General features: G+C 55.1%; 1 protein-coding gene across 5 annotated transcripts in view; it reads right to left on the reverse strand.

The window, feature by feature from the left end:
- The window catches only part of JADE2 (jade family PHD finger 2), a 57,268-nt gene that overhangs the window by 34,668 nt on the left and 626 nt on the right, over positions 1 to 21,974 (reverse strand). For 2 of the 5 annotated variants that reach the window (XM_025155032.3, XM_015294091.4), the window contains exons 1-4: positions 20,914 to 21,255; positions 15,701 to 15,758; positions 13,875 to 13,960; positions 5,448 to 5,605 (exon numbers count right to left, since the gene is read on the reverse strand). In XM_025155032.3, coding sequence (XP_025010800.2) covers positions 5,448 to 5,605; positions 13,875 to 13,960; positions 15,701 to 15,758; positions 20,914 to 20,985 — 374 coding nt within the window. In that variant the 5' untranslated portion in view covers positions 20,986 to 21,255. Of the gene's footprint in view, positions 1 to 5,447; positions 5,606 to 13,874; positions 13,961 to 15,700; positions 15,759 to 17,152; positions 17,427 to 20,913; positions 21,762 to 21,974 lie in introns of those variants that run through there. The other 3 variants (XM_015294092.4, XM_414632.7, XM_046900485.1) reach the window with 3 other exon arrangements.

Below are 21,974 nucleotides of genomic sequence, written 5' to 3' on the forward strand. Positions count from 1 at the left end.
AAAAGACAAAAAATGTTGCTTCTTCGTGCAACTTCAGCCACGCTACTAACATTAAAGCATCTGGAATTAATTGTCTTAGGCAGATAATGCTTCCACAATTATTTCAGTAATGCAAATAGCCTAACTTTTATCTCTAGACACCTACTAATGGGGAGCAGAGGAGGATGCTGTGAGCAACAGCAGCAGTCCCACATCTGCTGTTCTGCAAGCAGGAGCTTCCCGGTCCCAAATCCTAAATCCCAAACCCACCCCACATGACCACCAAGGGAGTAGAGCTGAAGCTCAGACCAAAGCTGGGGCTCAGGGGTGTGTGCTCCCACGGTTAGCACAGTGTGGGCACACAGGTCTCCTCTGTGCACAAACCCACTCAAGTGGAAGGAAGGCTGTGAGCAATCTGAATGGGCAGCAGCCAGACTCTGCAGTGCAATCTGAATCACTGCTTTAACGCTGAACCCTGAAACACAGGAGGACAGTTCCAGCTCTGAGTCACCAGAGGCAGAGGGTGGCCAGGAGGAACCCTCTGCTTTCCCACCACCACACTGCTGTGAAGCAACAAGTGCCTCAGTGCATCCTCCAGATCTTCTTCAAACGTACTGCAAAAACTCCAATCTACCACCAGCTCTCCCTCACCTCAGCCAGGTGCCGTGGGCATGGTCCTGCAGGCTCAGCTCAGCTCTCAGAAGTGCAGCTCTCACCTCAGTTCCATGGGAATACCAACAGCAGCACCAGGCACAGAACAGCTGATCCCATCATCTGCCCTGGCCCTCTCACACCTCCAAGGGGCACTTGAGAGCTTCTCATCTCATTCAGCAGGGATGCAAGATGCACTAATCCACAGCGAGGGGATGGGGCTGTAATTACTGCAGCAAAGCTCAGACCCACTTCTGGGTGGGGAAGGGATGAGGAAGAGGATGGAGATGGGAGGTAACGGAGTGAGATGCGGAGGCCCCACGGAGCTCCCCAAGGGCGGTGGAAAGCAGCCTGCTCCCTCCATACATCTACTGCTGGGATATGCCATGTGCCAGATCCAGCAAAAACCACAGATAGCCACAGGGAGAGCAAGCAAACATTCTGGACAGAAGTCCAAGTGGCTCAGCACTAGGTAAGAATGTTCCGGATTAACACGTTTCCCATAGTAAACTAATAAAGGGGAGGACTGAAAGCATACCTGAGGATTTGTCAAGCAGGCTGTAAAGCAGAAATGATTCAAGTAACAAAGGAAGGCAATTATGCCCATTCCCTCTCCAAGCACTGGATACAAAACCAGCGCTGTGCCCCAGCCCACGCTGATGCTCCTGTGCTTTTCTCCCATGGTGGGAACCCCAAAACCTGACAACCCCACTGGGGCTGCAGCTCCTGAGAGAGGAACCCGCTCACGTGGCCCTGATGGAGCCCTGAGCTCACACAATTTCACCACAGGCTGGAAGTGGGAGGGCAAAACAAACAAACAAACAAAAAAACAACCCAGGCATCTCATGTTAAAACAACAGCGCAGCTCCAAGAGATACACAGAGTGCTGCAGAATCCTGCCTGCCCCTTCTGCAGCAAAGCCCGAGGGAAGCTGCTGATGAGTCAACAGGCAGCAGGCAGCCGGCTGCGAGAGAGAGGGAGGGATGGGAGGAAGGAGGGAAGGAAGCACAGCCCCGGCTGGGATGCACTGTGCTGGCTCCACACTCCAACAGAACCGCGGGAGACGCTGGGGCACCTCCTGGGCTCAACACCTGGCAGCTCCACATCTGGCCCAGGGCTCCCACAGCAGCACCATGCAGCACAGCCAGAGCTCGGCTCCACCTGCAGCTGCGCTCCTGGAGGAGATGGGACAGAGGGGACCAAAGGGGTCGGTCACATCACTGCCCGGGTGGCACGGCAGCCGTTCATCCCCTCCCGCTGACCCCCCCACCAGGGTTTGTGCCTTCCTGTTGCCACAGCACTTTCTGTTTTCCGCTCAAACAGGGCCACAGCAACGATGCAAGGAGAGATCTGCGACGCCAAGAATATCTGGGAACCCTGCCAGCAAGAAGCAGCCTTCCTGCTCGTCCTCCCGCTGTGCGCACATTCACAGGAAGCGGAGTATACAGCACATACTGATGGAGCTTAATGTGAGCTCCCAGAGCCGCCCCGAGGTCCTGCCTGCATCCCTGTCAGCTCGGGGAAGGGAGATGTGAAACGATCCAGTACATAAGGAACTAAAGGCTTACAGGTGCACAGCGCCATGGATAGGTGCCAGCGCTGCATGGAGCAATGCTCCCAGTGCACCAGGACGAGGCGGGGTCAGGCTCTGTACCCACTGTGAGGGAAGGGCTCTGCGGCCCCATATAAAAAACCATGCAGAAGAGGCAAAGAGCATCTTCCTCCAGAGCTCATCATGGCATAACTGTGGAAACGGAGAGCTCATACAGCCATAGAATCACTGAGGTTGGAAAAGACCTCTAAGATCCCCAAGTCCAAACCCAGACCACCCCCACCATGCCCACTGACCGTGCTCCCAAGTGCCACATCTCCACGGCTCTGAAACACCTCCAGGAACAGTTACTCTCCCACTCCCTGGGCAGTCTGTGTCTGTGCCTGACTGCTCAGAGAAGAAACTTCTCCTAATACCCAACCTGCACCTTCCCTGGAGCACCTTAGGTTGCCCCAAAGCTTCTCATTCCCAGCTGGTATCTGAACGGTCCCCACGCTGCGATGCTCCCAGACCACCACGATAACTGCATTTGGTGCTGTTCCTTTACTTGCTTACCCTTACCCTCAAGCTGTGGTGGTCCCACTCTGCATCCAACACCCTGGCAATGTCTGTGCTGAAGTTCCCCCATCTGTGAACCCATCCTGGGAGCTGCACGGCTCAGCCCTGCTACTGGGCAGCCCAGGGCACCTCCTGGCTATGGGACCCAGAGGGATGGGAAACACCACTCTTGGGAGAAACTAACTCCTCATTTTCCCTGCTCTCATTTGCCTTCCAATGGCTTTTAGAGCCGAGCTTTGCCCTTCAGGCTGTGGGCAATTCCCAAGCAAGCTGCTGCATAAAACGAACCTCCTTTTAAGCACCGATGAGTCAGATTTGTGGTGAGGAAGCATGCGATGGCCCACACTGCCCAGCAGCCCTGCTGTGCAGGCAGCACCCACGTGGCTGGTGGCATCCAGCCCTGGGCACCAGAGCACAGTGACACGGGGCCAAAGGATGCTCTTCCTCTGTGGCTCACACCAGTTTGCAATGGACCCCGTGTTAAGGTGGCTCTCAGCAAAGGCATTTCCAGGCAGCTGCTTTCTGGGGAAAGCATGCCTTAAAAGAAAGCTCTTTCCTCCCGCTTCACCCACAGCTTTGACATTTTAGAGCTCCAGCAAAATAAAACGTTTCAAAATCTCATTTTCAGCTTTGGATTCACACAGCCCAGAGGCAAGGCGTGAGCAGGAAGAGTGCACTGCCGAGCGCCCAGGCAAGAGATTAAAAGAGCAGCAGCTGCGTGCAATGCACCTTTCAGTGCATTTCCCCCCAGTTCTATGGGCGATGCTATGTTACTCCGTTCTGAGATGTGGTACAAAGCAAAATGCTGCCCCTTGGCAGTGCTGCACCCGAGGCTGTGCCAGCTCTTGCCCTGGAGCAGCGGCCATTGGGCTCTGAGCTTCCAGCCTGCAAAAAGCTCCGTGCATCACCAGCCCACAGCACTAACTGACGTAGGATTTAGGGCACTGATGCCATCAGAGGGACAGAGTCCCCTACACCACGTGTGCTGCCCTGTGAAAAAAGGGACGGATCGGACAGAAAAGGCACCTGCACAGCCATGAGCTCATCTCCTTGCTGCTGTGGGGAACATGCAGCTGTCCTCTGGGCAGGGACCCACACAGACAGAGCAACACAAGCAGAAGGCCTTTGTGATTTGGTTCTGGTCTGCAAAATCCCTACAGGAAGCGGGATGGGAGCTGCCAGTGCTTGGGAGCCCCAGAAACAAGAGGAGGGGAGCAGACAGAGGTGTGATCTGCCGGCAGGGCTCACAGCCAGCTACCCAGGAGCAGACACAGCACTGCCATGCAGATGCTGCTGGGGTCAGCTGCAGAAGGGCACCTCCGGCCGGGCACTGCCAAGCTATCACTTCTCAGCTGGAAATACCCCCAGCATGATCCTCAGCTGGGGAGCAGAGCGCTCACCAGCACAGACTGCGGTTAGCTATCAAAGACAACTTTAAAAAGATACTCCACTCATTGCTTCTTTTTTTTGTTTTTCCTTTTTTTTTTTTTTTTCCTGTTCTTAAGGATTAAATCAACTCAACAGCCCCCTTTACAACTTCCCTTTTGATGTGTTCAGACTCATTAAAGTTTCATTTCTTTCTCTGATTTCCCTTGGGGAGAGCTGGGGGGGGATGGGGGGCATACACAAAAGTTTGCATCAGACCCCGGGCTGGCAGCTGCAAGAGCAGCTGCGGATGAATGGAGCCTTGATGGGACCAGTGCTGCCCCGAACCCCTCATGATGAGCAGCACACGGCCCCAGCCAACCCTACAGCAGCACAATGCCCATGCCATGGCTCCCTGTGCTCCCCCCACGGCATCCTCAGCCGTCGCTGTGATGGGGCAGTGGCTCACCCACGTTTCTTTTGTGCCTCAGCAGCTGTTTCAGTGTCCCCTTTAAACTCAGTTCCCCATTTTAAAATAGCTACTGAGGCACCAATCTAGGCCAGTACAAAGTCCTGCAGATGTCTGGCTAATGCTGGGCTCCCCAGCCCTCCAATCTCTGCATCCCCATCACATTTTCAACACATAAGAACAGCTCACAGAAGTTTTTCATTTAGGGGCCAGCTCCTGCACCCCCACATCATGACATACAGCTCCATCATAGCCATAGAACAGGGCTGGGTTGGAAGGGACCTCACAGCTCCCCCAGCCCCACCCTGCATCGGCTGGCTGCCCTGCAGCTCAGGCTGCCCAGGGATGGGGCATCCACAGCTCTGCACAGCAGTGCCACTGCCTCTCCACCACTGGGTAAAGAATGTCCTCCTAATATCCAATCTAAATCTCCTCTCTTTTAGTTTAAAGCCATCCCCACTTGTCCTGTCACTGTCCATGTAGAAAGTCGCCCTCCCCTTGTCTACAAGCACCCCTCAAGTTCTGAAGGCTGCAGTGAGGTCTCTTCTCCAGGCCAAACAGCCTCAGCCTTTCTCCGTAGGAGAGGTGCTCCACATCTCTGAGCACCGAATCACAGAACCATTACGGTTGGGAAAGACCTCTAAGATCCCCAGGTCCAACCCAACCCATCCCTCCATGCCCACTGACCACATCCCCAGCTGCCACATCTCCACGTTTCTGAAACACCTCCACCAGTTCCAATGCCTGACCACTATTCCCGAGAAGAAATCATTCCTAATATCCAACCTAATATCATCTTCATGGCCTCCCTCTGGTTTTCCCAGCTCAGAACCCCGCAGCCATAGGCACGTGAGGTGCAGGGGTGCTGCTTACCTGACCACGGGCTCAGGGATGGCCTCGGCGCTGGCCGGGACCTGCACGCCCTTCTCCCACTCCTGGCGCCAGGGGTCTGCCAGCACATAGTACTCCTCGGGGCTGAGCTGGAAGGAGTCGGGGATCTTCATGGCTGTTATCAGGTCTGTGCGGAAAACCTGCAAGGGAAAACACCAACAGTGAGCAGAGGGCAGGAACTGGGGCATGGCCAGGGGTGACAGTGTGGCAGATGTGTCACATTGCCCTGATGCCGTGATGGGCTGCGTTCTCTTGGGTGATCAGTGCTCACAGCAATGGGCCTTCTACCACTTTCAGTGGGGCAGGAGATGCTCCCCTTATTCTTGACATGAAAGGAGATGAGCAGCTTTTGCACACCCACAGACATGCAAGCACAGCCTACCTCACTGGGTGACCCTGCCCGTTTTGGCGCTGCACACCTGCAGGTAGCTCCAGATGTTACTGGGGTCAACAGAAGGCATTTGGAGGGATATATATGGGAATAGCTGACAGCAACTCCATCTCCAGAACTGCTGAAGTGGAGAGCATCAGCATCAGAGCATCCCCACAACAAACCTGCAGCTCTGCTGCTCCGGCCACAGCTGGAGCCATGGCTATGGAAAGCCAGCCTGACTGGGTTTGGGGTTGGGTGAGGAGTTTGGAGCTGGTGTGTTAAGATGGGCTCCCAGCTGCCCGATGGGTCGGTGGAAACACAAAGGCATCGCCGAGCTGTAACGCCATTTCACATGCTCATTGTCTCCCTCATACCCGAGGGCAAAGCTGAGTTTACAGTCTTGGAAAAAATCTGTTTGCTTAGTGAACAGGAAAATCTCTGGCTAAATGGTGATATGGATGCCTGTGTCCATGCCCACAGCCAAACACGCGGAGGTTTCTCCTGACCCACTAAACCCGCTTGGAGACAGACACGGAGCCCTCCCTGTGACAGCCCCCACTCCTGGGCAGGGAATGGGCTCTCTCCCATCTCACGTTCGGCCCTGCAGAGCCTTCCCCCAATGCGCTGCGATGAGAAAAGCCTTCCAAAATAACCCACTGCGGTAAATAAGGCTTTCCTTCCAGGGGACTGCCTGACAGCAACGGCGCGAGCAATCCTGTCTCTTGCAGGGTAAAAATAAATCGTAAATGAAAATGGATGGTTTCTCCTCTCTACCATCTGCTATTAGCTGCAATGACGACAATGATGCCAGCAGCCAGGCTGGGACACCACCGAGCTCCAAGCACTGCTCCTTCTGCAGAGCTGGGACAGACCAGGTGCTTCCTTTGGTGCTGCTCTGCCTGTTTGCAGTGTCGGCCTCAGATCGAGGACTGCTCTGTGAGAGCCGCAGTAAATGGCACGGGATGGTTTTACACTTCCAATTCAGTGATAACACTCTTTGGAGTGTTTTGGGAACTAAATCAGCTAAGGTGCAGGAAACTAGACATTAACTAAGACCACTGAGACCAGGATTTAGGTCAGTTTGTTTAATCCCCAGAGCCTCAGCTGATAACCCAATTAGAGTTAAATACAATAAACGACCTTTTCCACGCTGGGACCTCCTGGAGGTGTGCAGGTACCTCCTTCCCATCAGTGCCCACATCCCTACAGAGCGGATCTGAGCCTCCCGGGCACAGCCCCAGCACATCCCTCAATGAACACAGCCAACAGCCTCCGCGTTGCAGTCACACTGGGGCTCCACGTCAGAAAGATCAAACTCCTCCAAGCCTCTCAGAGTGACAAATTCCCTTCTGCAAACGCCACGGTAACGTTTTGCTACGCTGCCCGTGTGAGAAATTTAAATAAATAAATAAATAAATAAATAAAGATTAAGATCAACACTAATTAAGCACGAGGAGCATGCAAGAAGCCATAATCCTCGCAGAGCCGCGTGTTGGCGTACCAGGCAGCAAGAAGAAAACAAGGTCAGCCTGCTGCAGCTCCACTGCTACACGTGGCCACGCTCCGGTCAGGGCGCAGCATTCACACCTCACCACTGCACAGCCCCTCCTACAGCTCCTGCCCCCCGCACAGCACAGGCTCTTCCCCAAATCCACCCCTTACGGCCCTTCAGTTCGCATCCCCAAAGAAGCCGAGTTTTAATTTTGAGCCAAATAAGCACGATTGTATCTATTTCCCCAAAGATGATAAGGCGCATCGCGGGCTGGATGTGCAATCTTACCACTTCATTTATTTAGTCCTTCTTGGAAAACAGATAAGCTCGCACTTCCAAAGGCAGTGAGCACGCCAGCACTTTATCACAGCGATGCCTCTGTCTCTTATGAAGAACTGGAAACGCTCAAATTATTAACTATCAAAGCAGAACACTTTAGAAATGATGGAACGCCAGAGAAATTGTAAAGGAAAGCAGATCAGTTGTCTGGAAATCTCCCAGCAGCTAATACGCACAAATTGTAATCTAAATGTCTTTTTGTTTTGAATTGTCTGGGATTAGGGTTGGGAAAAGACTCAATTATTCTACTCAAACTCCTCTGAATTATTTATGAAAACTAAATAAAGGACAAATTGGGCACTGATGAACTGAGGACCTGGCGGCGGAGAGAAAGTTGTGTACCAGAAAACAAGCAATTTTCCCTCAATAGCACTGTTTACTGTTTCCTCCCTCCTGCAGGAACCCACAATTTGTCTCGGCAGCCCGGCTGCCACCTGCCCCATGGCCGTGCTGCAGGGACCGCTCACCTTGGCTGTACCGGGGGTCAACGGCAGCACCAAGAGGGATAGAGCAACCAGCTGTCAAACACCGTATGGAACCGGCAGTCAGAAACTACAGGTGTGAATTATTTCCCTTTGCTTTCACGGTACTACATGATTCCAATGGCCAACAGAGATCTTACACCCAGAAACACCTGGTCAACACAACCGTTGGGCTACAGGCTCGCGCAGCTCTCCTTAGCTAAGCCAAGTCCTGCCATACACGTCCCATGGATGAGCCACTCGGGTCTTTGGGAGCGCCAGGTACCTCAGGATCATGTTCTTCTGAATGATGTGAAGAAGCCACATCTGCATCTGCCTCCTCCCACCTGCTGCCAAGAGCTGCCCGAGCAGCACAACAGCTTCTCCAGGAAATAATCCCATCATGGAGACCTCCATCCATCCTCTGCCACATTCCTCAGCTTCACCACTGGGTTCCAGCCGACCTACAGGGCACCAACCCACGCTGCTGGCACACAGGGCAGCAGTGACTTCCCACAGGGTGACAGGGCCATCAGGTCACTTGCTGCCTACTGGCCCCTTATCACCTGCCTCTATCACTTCCTCGTCCCTTCAACGCACGATGCTGGGCTGGCAGCCCACCCCAGAGGTCCAGAAACTTGAGAAGTCAATGCAGTACAAGAGCCAACACGTTACCAAAGGACACATCCATCTTTGTTATTATTTCTGTAGTTCGCTGTTGTGAAGCAAAGCCCATATTGATCTCTCTCAGCTAAAACCAAACACTACATTAATGAGAAATAACATAACTTCAGATTCTGACATCCTAATTTCTCACTTTGCTTGGCTCCAGAAAGGTATTCCTGTGGCTGTGCCAGCAACCCAAATGTCCCCTCCTGTGACCTGGGGGTGCAGTCGGGGCTCAGCTCAATGTGACGCTGCACTGCTGTTTCGTTACCACAAAAGCATCCTCCCCTGGTTCTGAACTTCACATCTCTGCCCATCAGTCCTGCCCTCACACCTCTTCACAGCCTCTCTGAGATCCCCCTGTCAACGTCAAGGTCCTTCCACTCACCTACAAACCTCCTCAATACAGCAATGCGCAGTGCTCATCACTGCTCAGCCCCACTTAACACAAGGACTGTGCTTTTGGTGGGAGCATACAGCGGGGCCAAAGCTGCCACTTACCCCACCAGCCCCACACGCTGACCCGAGAACATCGCATTCACATCCTTTACTAACTGCTTTCCACTTATATGAGATCAGCTGCTGGGCAAGAGCCAAGAAGCTGAATCTGTTTTGGTCTTTAAATCTAAAGAAACACTCGTCTAGTGCTGCTTTTAATTAGCTCTGAGAAGTGCAGTGAGCCTGGGGACCACGCCGGGTGGCAGCAGCTCTCATACAGGTTCTTGTTTGTGCACACTGGTGTTTGCATCCCCCAAAGGTTTTGCAAAAATGAACCCCTCCGAAGTGCTCCACGCTGCAGAGCGCAGCCCTCTCTGATGCCCAGCACCTGCAGCAGCATCCCTGCAGGCTCCAGAGCACCACTGGGAGCATTGGGCACCATCTCTTCTGTGGTTGTGCAGTGATGGTTCTCAGCGTGAAACGGTTTTGGAAGCTCAGACAAAAAGTTTTCTTTGGGTTCTGGTTCGACACCACTCCTCCATCACCACCCATTCCACAAGGTCTCACCCATCCCCGCAGGTCTCTCCTCGCAGGGCTCTCTCCTCCCTTCAGCGATGCGATGAGCCCTTCATTCTTTCAAGCAGAAAATTGTTTGCTGTAGCTCATGAGTCACAAGGATTTTGAGAGAAAGAGAAAACAATGAGAACAATGGGAGCCCTGGGAATATCTTTTGGTTGGACAAACTGTCTTCATATCAGCTGGAGCTGGCACCTCTGCGGGTCCAGCCCTTGGCCGCCCCCCCGGCTCCCTCCCCATCTCATTTCCCAGGCATTCTGTCACACTCTTCTGGCCCGTTCCAAAAGGAGCAGAGCAGCAACGTGCAGTAGCAGGGCTCAGAAACGTGGCAGTGCCTGGTGCGTGTCTGTAAGCCGCGATATTATCTGCCTGTGGGGAGAAAAATACTTACTCTCGTGTTCATTTGGGATCCAGGCCGCTATCTCTTAATCTATTCTTGTTTCCTCTTGAAATGCTGAATGTTAAAGACCCAATGAACAAGAGAATTTAAAATAGGAACTAGAAGCATTTTCGTCCTGCCCTTCTCAGCATTCAGAAGACAATGGCATTAATCTGTTAGAACCACGCTGGCTTGGGAAAAGCAACAAAGGCACTGCGGTCCAACCTTACAGCAGTGGCATATTTTCTCTTAATCCAGCACAGTAGAAGTATGTCCAGCCCTGCCTGGCCATATGGCCTCTTACAAATGTCTTTCTTAAAGCACAGGGAGCCCAGGGACTGAATCCACAGTGCCCTGTAGCAGTATATACCTACTGCAATGGGAAAAGATATCAACACACAGAGAACCAGTGGGATAACAGCTGCTTTCTAGAAGGTAAACCATATAAAAATGAGAGTGTTTAAAAAGGGTTAAGTAAAGAGATGGAAAAAGACATCTTTCCCAACACGGAAGTCATATCTACAGGAGGAAAGCAGAAAATAACGTAAATTGTATAAATCCACAGTTTCCCCCTCATCCTGAAGACGGCGTGCAGCTGCAGTCCGGAGATCCCCAGCAGGATGGGTCTGAGCGAGAGGGACAGTGCTGACACCGGGTGAGATGAGCAGCAGCTGAGCGGGGAGAGCTGAAGGCAGAGCTGTGCCAGGCAGCAGGGCGACCCGGAGCAGCGGGTACCTCTGCCCCCACAAAGCATTCCAGCAGTGCAGCTCGTGGCAGCGCTCTGGATCCCGAATAGTTCAGAAGCTAATGACTAACATCCTGGCTGAGGCAGTGACTCAGATGTAGCATCCAAGAGAGTCCCCAGGCCGCTGACGGCTGGGAGCTGCAGGATGTAACCGGCGAGCATCATTACACACTGCCTTGTTCTTATATCCTCTGCTTAGACACTGACAACTGTTCCCTGTCAGAAACAGGATAGAGGGCTGATGGCTGCCATCAAACCCAGCGAGGCTTACGCTCGCATCCCCGCAGCCCTATAACTGGGGCAGGATTGCACTAACACGCCAGCACAAGAAGCAAAAATCCACACTTCAGGCACATCTCATCCCCGCTACAGATTCAGCATCGAGAACCAGGAGGAGCTGAGCGCACATCCCGAGCCCTGCTGCCACCAGCAGCATCCCTGCACCCCACAGAACTGCTTGGGGCAGCAGCACTCGGGGTTGCAGGAACCCCTGCTCCCTCCAGGCCACGTCCAGGGATGAGCAAGCCCTAATGAGATAAACGCAATCAGGAGATTAACGCAATCAGGCACTGCTGATGCAAGGAGCTGCCTGACTCCATCCTCAGCCCCGAGGCTTCCCTGCCAACAGCCTGGTGGGCACAGGGACAGCTGCCACCTTCGTGAGCTTTCGCAGAGCCCGGTGTCTGGGACGCATCGGGAGAGAGCCCAGGCAGAGCCCTGTGACACGCACAGATAAATATAATCACCCTCCCTGGCAATGGCCACCATCGCGGATGTTTACAAACAGCTCAGTACTTTTCCATGTTAAGAAGCTTGTTTTTCCAGATGCCTTGTATCGGGTGGTTTTTAATGTGCATAGTTAATCCCTTCTCACAGAGTCTTTCATAATAAACATCACCCCCTGACCCAGCTAATAACTATGTAACACTAACGCTTCTGATTTTTTTTATCTCCTGTGCACGTTGCCAGGGGAATGCAGATGGCAGCTCGGCCTCCAGCCCTCTTGCAGGGAAACGGGGACACAACTTTAGGAGGGACAGAAGAGGTTGGGGGTGGTCCCCAGGCTGTCCTCCCAGCACCACTGTCCCTGCATCCCAAGCTGTGCCTGAGCTGCCTGCGCTGGGGAGCTGGCAGTGCACAGAGTGCTGCTCGCATCCTCGCAAAGCCAGAAGCCACGTGCAAATCTGAGGCTGGGCTGGTGTTTGAAAGGGCTGCACCACCCCAAAGTGACTGAGGCAGGCTGCATGGCAGGGCATGATGCCCAATAGGGCATGATGTCCAATAGGCTGTGCTCTCCTTGTTACCTTCTCCATCCTCAGTATGATGATCAAGGCACCTGGCTATTTCACGTGAAGCAGGCTTGACAGTGGCAAGTTGAGGGTTTTGCTGTTGTCCACATCTGCCATTGCAGGACACGATGCCCACCCAGCTCTGTGCCCAAAAATCTCCCTGCACGAGGCCCCGCAGCACTTCCAATGGACAGAGGTGGGCACCGCTGCAGCTCAGCACCAGGCACAGCGTGCCCAGGGTGCCATGGCCACAGCAGGAGATGAGGCAGCTGGGGATGGTTTGGAAGATGCTGTTGTAGGAGAAATCCACAAACCAGCACTCACTGAGGAGACCTCCACGCCACTGCTGTGTGCCCTGGGCTGTGCTGATGATGCTCAGCCAAGCCCTTGGCTTCCACCCAGAGCTGAACCCAGCTGGCACTGCACACAGCTGCCACAGGGAAGATGCAAGATGGGGAGATCCAGACAGCTCACATCTGCTCAGGTTCCCACTGAACTTTTATAGTTGGTTTGTCAGCTTGAGTGTCCTGGCCCAACTCCAGTGTGAGGCACTGCGTGTTGCCTTCCCCAGGTCCCCTGAAGTTCCAATCCTGATGTGCTGCTGCGGATCACTCTGCCCCAACTGTTTCATGAACCCAGAACAGTTCTCCAGCGTTGCACTGCCAAGCTTTGCTCCGCTCTGCTTGCTCCAGAGCTGCATGCTCTGAACCTGGTCCTGGTCCTCACAGGCCCTAATGTCCTGCTGGGTGCCCCGGACACAGCCCAGTGACATCCCCAGGGTGCACACCAAGCTCACCCCAAATCCTTAGTGTCATCTCATGGTGGGGTGATGGTGTCCCAGCAGGAGGAGATGCCCCTGATGCTGTCTCTGTACCTGAGGCTCAGCTCACAGAACCCCCAGCACTCATTTCGAGAGACACATTGATAAGCACAAAGTGACACTCCCAGCCCTGGCACACACCTTCCCAGCAGCGCTGTCAGCAGGCAGTGACACCTGTATCTGGGCTCTTTGCTCACTGCAGAGTTCCCAAGTAGCTCGGCAGTCACAGCAGCTCCTCAGCCCTTAAGGCACAAGCAACCTGGGCTTTTTAAGCTCCTGTCCGCTGCCAACACATTAGATACATCAGTGTAAATCTGTCACAGCAATAACAACTAAGCGCAGCTGTAACTCAGGCAGTGACCACAGGAAGACTTCAAAATCTCTGTTCAGCTTGATGCAAAGGGGGGATGTTACAAAGGTCTGTGCTCACCAGGCCACAGCCCCAGGAGCAGCACAGCACGGCGGCTCGAGTTGGGATTTACAGCCTGCATTCATGGAAGCCGCAGCCCCGCCAGCTCCACCTTCAGCTAAACTTAGCTCTGTTTGGACACTGGTCTGGATGGAAATGTGTGAGCAATGTCACTCTGGCTTTGCTCACACTGCTCTGGGAATGAAGATGACCGCCGCTAAACAGCAGTTGCTACAACAACAGCTCACGTTCGGTGTAGTTTCTATGTCTACTGGAAACGGAGCTGGGAGCCATGCAGGGGCACCAGGTGGGCACCGAGCCTGGGATGTCAGCATAGGGCCACCTCCAAACCCCATCTGCATGAACAGGACCCGTGTGGGAACCAGGAGATCAGGTCCTGGGCAGCGCCTCACACCGCATACCTCAGAGGGCTTCTTCTCCTTCTGCCGGGACCAGCTGGATTTGGTGCTGGGGATTTTGGAGCATCTGGACGTGGATGTGGTGTGACCTGCAAGGAGGCAGAAGAGACGTTACCCAACAAGGAGACCAAGGCTCTGCCTGTGTCACTGTGTTACTGCTGCCCCTACAGCCCCAAGCCAACCCTGGACAATGCTAGGAGGTGATAAACCCCAGTGCAGCGTTACTGCTGTGCACAGCTCGGGGTGCTGCACCAGAACAGATTACATCACTTTCCTGATGCTACAGATGAAGAAGAAGAGCCCCTTAAATTTAAGAGAAGTGTTCTCAAGAGAAGACATCAGAACTGTCCAAAGCCATAAGAACAAACAGCTTCCATGAGGGAGAAAGCCAGGGTTTAACGCTCCCGAAATCAGGTTGCTCCTGGAATCACCACTTAAGGAGGTGATATTGAACAGCTCCAGCACAGATGCTCCAAGTGAAAGCCCTGAACCGCCTGAGGACTTCAGACTCTGGCAAAAAAATACTGACCACAAGCATAAAACTTCCTCACCAGCAGCAGGATCAGTAACTGCCATCCCGTGTGCAGCTCAGCAGCCCCCTCTGCACACAACAGCACACGTCAGTAGTAGGAGAGTATTTGCTGTGGGATTTGGGGTTGCTTTACTCTGGGATTATTATGAATGGACTCTCATTGTCCTGACTTGCGCAGTACTACCACTGCTGCTACCACCTCCATGAGGCAATGGCTGCTGAAGCCTGAAATGCAACGGGAGCTCTGTTATTAATTCCTATTTCCAGCTCACCTGTGTTACTATTACTACCACTGCCAGCACCAAGAAAAAAGCTGTTTGCATTTGCTGAGTGTAAATGATAAGCTAATTGCAGGTAGCATCTTTTGTACAACTGGATCCCTCCAGATGCACAACAGTATTTTGGGAGCACACCAAATTGGCTGCCGATCGGTCTACTGAGCACTGCTTTTACCACTGGAGGGCTGAACCACACTGTGCCTATAAGCCAGTGCCAAAGCAGCGCCATGTGGCACTGCAGTTACACAGGCTTAGATCACCACCACTGCCACGTCTGCCGGGCAAAGGCACAGCAAAGAGGTCATCCTTCTGTTTACAGTTATCCTGCAGGACAGCATTTGTCAACAGCTTCAGTGTCACCTGCAGCACGAGTATCAAAGTCCAACAGAGATAAGGGCACGATGTTTTATGCCACGACTAAAGATGCCTCAACCCCCAACGTGGTTCAGCAGAGCTGCTGCAGCGGGCAAAGCCCTGCGATAAGTGGGAGAGGAAAGCACTCTATTTATAGCCAAAATTCAGCACATTTGCACATGTTTATTGTTGAGCACATGCTTCTGCGCTCCGCCGAATGAGGATGAAGTGAGGTATGTGCTTGAAAGCGAGCGTGGGTTTGCAAGCTTTGCTGGCTTGAGCCCTGTCCCTTTTCCCACATCCCTCCCCAGCTCACAGGAAGGCTGGGGCTTCACCCTGACCCCAGCAGAAGTCTCCCTGTCCCCCAGCACAGCCCAGCTGGGGGCTCACGGGGCTCAGGGCACGGCTCCCTGCACGAGTGGAGGACTTCCAGCAGAACGAGGAGCCCACAGCCCAACATCTCCATTGCTATCGGCTTCTGTTGTACATCAGCGCTGCACTTCTGACAGACCCAACCCCACGTGCAATTCATTGTGAAGCAGATCTCCAGCAAATGTACCCAACGGCTTCCTCAGCTCTTTACAAAGTAATTATTCCAACGCTTCCCCTGCTGGAGGTGAACCACTTCAGTTATCTCGCCCAAAGTCTCAAATTAAAGGTCTTACTGTCAGTGGTGTCTGAGTTATCACTGCTGATCGAGTACTTCCGTCGTTTTTCTTCCATCTGCAACAAAAATGAACAGCACGTTACAACCCATGCCCAGATCCCCTCTCTGCACCCCCACCTGCCCGCCCCAGGTGCCACCCCCCAGCAGGGCACCCAGGGCTCCAAAATGGACGTGTGAAATCCCCACTGGGTTTTTATTTATCAGCACGTGGCTGTGCTTCTCCCCCAGCTCTCCCTGCTCCCAGGCAGTACAGTGAACACACACACACTGCTCAGAGCAGTGCTCTGCAGCACACGCAGCCCCGGGGCCCCGTGCAGCTCCACGCCGTGCGACGTCCCATGAGGCTGCAGGGCTGCAGGCTGAGCCCAGAACTGCCGGGCTGTGGCTGTGGGAAGTGCACAGCTACAGGAATGGAAACTCTGTGCACTCTTCGTATGTCTGCAGGGGAAGTCCATGCAGCACTGAGTTCAAGAGGACCCCTGTGCGCAACGAGCCCGGGGTTTTACCCTCTGAGTCATCTTCCCACTTGGGCTGCACTGACTTCATTTAAGAGCTGTGATGTATCTGCAGCCTGAAGCACGCTTCCCGCAGCCCGGACCTCCTCCAGCACTGCTGGGCAGTCCCCGGCTGCTGCCACTGCACTGTCACCTCCTGGAGGAGATGGGCACAGGGCACCAAGTGCAGGGCAGCGCTGCTGGGGCTCAGGACAAGGCAGGAGTGCCCGAGAGCAGCGCTCCCTCCACTCAGGAACTGAGCAGGCAGAGCTGAAGGGGAAGCACCTGTGTTAGCACCTGTGTTAGCACGTGCTTGGATAAAAGGAGAGAAAAAAAAAAAAAAGGAGGAAAGAAAGAAAAAGAAAGCAGAGATTTTCACTTGTGAAGAGCGTGGTTTCTCAGGGCTCAGCAGGTGGTGACCAGCGTGGCCCCACCTCCAGGGCTCTGATGGAGCAACACGCATGGACCACGCTGCTGAGAGCCACCAGCACCTGCAGAAGTGGCACCAACCCCATGGACACCTCCACGGTGCCTTCTGTAAGAACATTCTGTAAGAACCTGACATGCAGAGACTCCCGGCTCCAGGGGAAGGACACAGCTGTCCTATGAGGTTCAGCAGCAGCACACCACGCACACCGGAGGAGTTCCACTTGGGCACAGTTCCCCACTGCTCACACAACGAGGCCCTCCCAGCACCCGTACCCAACAATCTGTGCACTGTGTTTCACCACACCAATGGAAGGGATAATAGCACAAAGCACCATCAACATTTTAACTATCGGGGCTGCTGTAAGGCACTGCCCTGTCAAAACGCCATTAAAAACGTTCCTTGAGAATATGGCAATGCTGATACATTCCTCCAGTGATTCCCAGGGAAGCAGCTGTTATTAAACCAGCTGTGTTCCAAGCAGCCGTTAGGTTTTGCTTGGGGAAGAGGATATTGAGGGCAGATTTACCTGCAGTTTGCTTTCTTCCAGTGGAAATTCTACTCGAGTGCTTGGTTCCCACTGGCTGGCTCTTGGAGCACAGTGATGGACCTGTGCTCATTGATCTATGGAGCTGCCCTACACTGACACCCCATAAACCAACACCAACAGGGAAAAGAACCACCTGAGCTGGAGCACAGGAATGCTACTGGGGCCCAAAGACATTTCCAGTTCTCTCATCTTTGGCTTTATAGCAAGACAGCACCACTGGCATCACTGTCCCGCCATGGGAAAGAAGGCACATCCTCAGTGGGGGCACAGGGGTCAGGGCTGGGGCTGCGTGTGGCTATGGGGTACTTGTGGGATGAGTTTGTACTCACATGCAGAAGAGGCTCAACACCACAGGTTAAATTGTGGCTCTATTTCAACAAATTATTTTTGCCCCGGTGTGACAGGAACCAAGAGAGCATCCTCTGAACTAAAATGAATTTCAATTGCTCTGAATGAAACCCCTGACTGAGCAAAGTATGTGCCTCTCTGAACACGGCACCAAAAGGCAGCCCCAATCCGGGCAGGGGACAGCACACAGCAGCACCAACCACCTGCAGGGAGGGAAACACGGCATGAAACACAAAGCTCGGGCAGACCTTTCAGAAAGTAACTCCCGGGACGCAGTTTCCTGAAGGACTCATCTTCCAGAGCCCACCAAACAGGAGTAAACCGCGCGGTACTTAACGGAGGAATTTACTGTAGAAAAAGGGTAATTGGGCAATTTCCCCATCTGGAGCTCAAGGCTATAAAGTCTGATGATGGCTGGGCACCCTGCTGGCATCCCTGCATCCCAGCCCTCGCACCCCCGGAGCTCTCTCTGCCCATTCCTCCCCCTCCAGCAGCCTCCGACTCCGGGCTCAGCTCAGCCGGTGTGTTACAGAGCCATGCAAAGTCTCCACAAAACGCAGTGCGTTGCTCCAAAATTAATCCTCCGTTTACATTAGGAGCTAATTTCACCTTTAACTGACCCGTTCACCACATGGCATCATTATTAAAGTCATAAACAAATACCAAAAAAATTTGTAATACTTTGAAAAGGTCGCTCTTAGGTCAAACTTGGCCCAAAATCTGGCTTTTACAGAGCCAGAAACCAGGAGAAAGGTTTCCATGTATGCTCGCTTAAGAGATTCAAATAGAAACAGATGTGGGTTTCTTTTATAAACAAATGAACATCCCCCTGAAGTGTCTGCAACTCGACTGGACTGCGCCAGTGCCTGCAAACCCGAAAACCGGACTGATTGCGAACTAACACATGCTCAGCACCGCCTTTGTTCGAGCTGAAAAAGGCAAATAAATGCAAAACCGAGGAACGCGATGGCCAGCCATCAGCCTAAACAAATTTAAATCGCCAGGACCCGGGGCGAATCAGCCGCGGGATGGGCGGCAGAGTGGGGGTGGGCGGCGGATGGGGATGCTGCCATACCCCGCGCGATTGCACCGAGCATCCCTGCCGGAGGAAGCATCCCCATCACCGCTTCGGGAGGAGGGCGAATTGTCGGGGATGCGGTTTTGCCCGGCCCACGGGGAGAAGCGGAGGCGGACTCAAAACCACCTGCCCAAACCCTGAGCTCCGGTCCTGCCGGTCCCCACGTCCCATACAGCCAGGAAAGGGCTCAGGCCGTCTCCTCGCCCTCTGACAGTCCCTTCGCTCAGGGTTACCGCGGAGGTTTCCCAGCTCCCTGCGAGCTCCTCGCCCTGTGCATCACACGTGCGTTCGGGGATTCCCGGTGGCACCGCGTGCGGCGGCCCTTCGGGTCACCGAGGGAACGGTTCAGAACTGGGACAAGAGAAATTCGCGCAGGTTTGCCGCTTCTACAGGGAACACAGCACAGAAATCCGCACAAACGGCAAGAAAAGCAGGGCTCGGCCACCGGCCCGTGGCAGCGCTCCGGGATGCGCCGCGCTTCCCGCACCGCGACCTCCGCTCGGTGACAGTTGAGCAACAGCGGCTGAGATATGCGCTGTGTTTGTGAGCTGCAATGAGACTGCAGAAAACCACTTCCCTGTTTGTTCCTCCGGCACAGAAATAGGAACACAAACAGAAAATAGTGCCCCCAGCGGCACGCGCACCCGCCCGGCTCCGGACCGCCGCGTCCCGGCGCATCCCGGTGCGCCCCGGCGTGTCCCGGCGCGGGGGGGAAGGGGGGGAGGACGGAGCCATGGGGCGGCCCCCGGCGCTCCCCCCGCGTTAACCATTTCCCGGCTCTGTCTAGGAAAGCAGCGCGTTGTTAGAAAGCTGCTCACTGGAGGGGGGGGGGGGGGCGGTGGGAAGCTCCCAGCCCTGCTCCGCTGTCCTGGCGGCGCTGCCTTTTCTCATCACCGACCGGAGAGCTCCGGGCGGCCACACTTCCCCGACGGCACGACGTACTTTCCAACGGGGGATGCCCCCGCAGCGTGCCCACAGCCCAGCAGCACGTGTGGGCTCGCAGCCCCGCGCCTGGGGCGGGGGGAGCAGCGCTGCTCAGTCCCGAACCCTCCGGGGAGCGCAGCACAGCCCCGGGCAGCCCGAAGCCGGCAGCGGAGGATGGAGGGGTGCGGGTTAAGGGCTGCCGGCACAGCCCCGTGCCCAGGTGGAGCCGCCCCTCTCTCCAGCTGCGCCGCTGTCTCGGTTCCTGGGGGCACCATTTAATCTCATTTAAATTTAAAACAAAACAAGCCCTCGTTTACTTCCTGTGCTTTGCCATTTTTTGCCCCAAATCTAGCCAGGGGAATTTCTTGTTTTTTTTTCCTAACTTTATTACTCACATTTCTAACTTTCCTTTCCTGACTTGTTACCCTCTCATTACCCATTCTGCCTGCAGCATGCCTCGACACAGCACCGGCAATCAGCCGGGCCATCCCAGGGCCATCCCCATCCCGCAGCTCCAGAGCACCGCACGGGGCTGAGCCGCACCGAAGCCCCCCGCACGCAGTGCCCCGCGCCGGCCCTCTGTGCGGGGCCACCACCTGCCCGACTTTCCGAACTCGGTGCCCAAACCCCACCAGCAGCCACATGAATTTCATCTCCCCGCTTAGAAATCTCGCACATCCCCTTCCCACTCTGTGCTCCAAGCCTTCATTTTTAGAGATCAGCCTCAATTTTCCTAAGGAAAACAAGCGTAACCTTTGATGTAACCTTTCTGCGAGCTATTTTTGCTCCTATCTCGAGCTTATTTTAACCTCGGTAGCCAATAAACGCTTAAAGGTCAAACCCCGTTCCTACGATCTCCTCTCACCCCCGGGGGGAAGCCGGAGCTCGTTGATTTTTCCCAAGCAAATCCCCTCTCTCCCGACCGTCCCAGCGCCCCTAACTCAACACCGCTCACTGCGGTGCGGGGGGTGGGGGGGGGTAGGCGAGCTGAGGGTTTTTCCTCCGGATGCCTTCAGCCCCTTCCTCACTCCGCAACCGCTCGGGGTTCACAGGTATGAGGGTTATTCCCACCCCACCGCCCGATGGCGGCAGGTGGGGAAGGGGCCGTGCGGCCCCGGCGGCGGCGGAGTGCTGGGGGCGGGAGGGGGAAGGGGGGGGGCAGGAGGCGGCCGCCACGCCCCCGATCCCCGCGCCGCCGGGCACAGCCCCTACGGCCCCCCCCCGGAGCTCCCCCCCCACCCCCGGTAACGCGCAGAGCCCCCTGGAAACGCGAAGAGCGGTCCGTCCGCACAGCCGTTGCCGCAGTCATTAATTTCGGGGGAATACAAGGGGGGGAGGGGGGGGGAAGGAGGGGGGGAAAAAAAGGAGAAGAAAAAGCTGCGGGGCGAACCTGGAAAAGTTCGTGTTTACATCCCCGCCGCTCTCGCCTCGCGCACTTTAAAACCGGGGAAGGGACCAACATGCGCAATCCGCCCCCTGGAAATGCCGCACATCCCCCAGCCGGGAGGAGGGAGACGAGTAAATAAATAAATAAATAAATAGAGGAGATAGGAAAATAAATAATTAAAAAAAAAAAAAAAGCGAAGCGCTGCGAAATGCCCCCCCCACCACCAACCTTCCCCCCCCCCCCCCCCCATGCCTTCCCATCCGCCTCCCCCCGCGCAGCCTCACCTTTGCCAGAGCAGCGTCCGCGGAGAGTTGCGCCTGGCAGCGGGGGGCGGCGGGGAGGGGCGGGGCGGGTGGGATGGGGACGGGGACGGGATGGGGATGCGCAGAGCCCCTCACGCCGCTGTCATCGCCGCCGTCCCGGCCCTGCTCAGGGGCGGCCGCCCGGGAACTCCATGGCTGCTCCCAGCCGAGATGGCCGCTCGCAGCGCGGCCCGCCGAGCCCTGCCCGCCCGCCGCGGGTGCTCTCTGTTGGGTTTTTTTTCACCCCGCACTTCCTCAGGATCTCCTCGCCCCGCCGCTCGGGCTCCGGGAGGAGGGAGGCGGAGAAGCCACTTTCGGAGCGGGGCCGGATAATGGTGCTGCCGCTCCCCCCCCCCCCCCAACCCCCCACCCTCCCCTCCCTCCCGCCCCAAATCTTCCCCCTTAATTTCTTCTCCCCCCTCCGGGGCTCCGCACGGGTCCAGGTGTCTCCGCTCCCCGTTCAGCCCCCGCCGGGCCGCGGGGGCCCCATGGCTGCGGCCGGAGCCCCGCGCTGCCCGCACCGCCCCGCGTCCCGTTGGCGGCCGCCCCGCACACACCCCCCGCTCACTCTTTACCTCCTCTCCTCCCCCCCCCCCCCCCCCCCCTCCGTCCTTCCCCGCTCCCCTCCCCTCTCCCGGTTACGCACACGCGTACACACGGGGCTGCTGCTGCAACCTTAAAAAAAAAAAAAAAAAAAAAAAAAAAGGCTTATACTTAAAAAAAAAAAAAAAACCACCCTTTTGGCGCCATATTAATGACGTA

The sequence above is a fragment of the Gallus gallus genome, chromosome 13 (assembly GCF_016699485.2).
Source record: "Gallus gallus isolate bGalGal1 chromosome 13, bGalGal1.mat.broiler.GRCg7b, whole genome shotgun sequence".
Classification (NCBI taxonomy): Eukaryota; Metazoa; Chordata; class Aves; order Galliformes; family Phasianidae; genus Gallus; species Gallus gallus.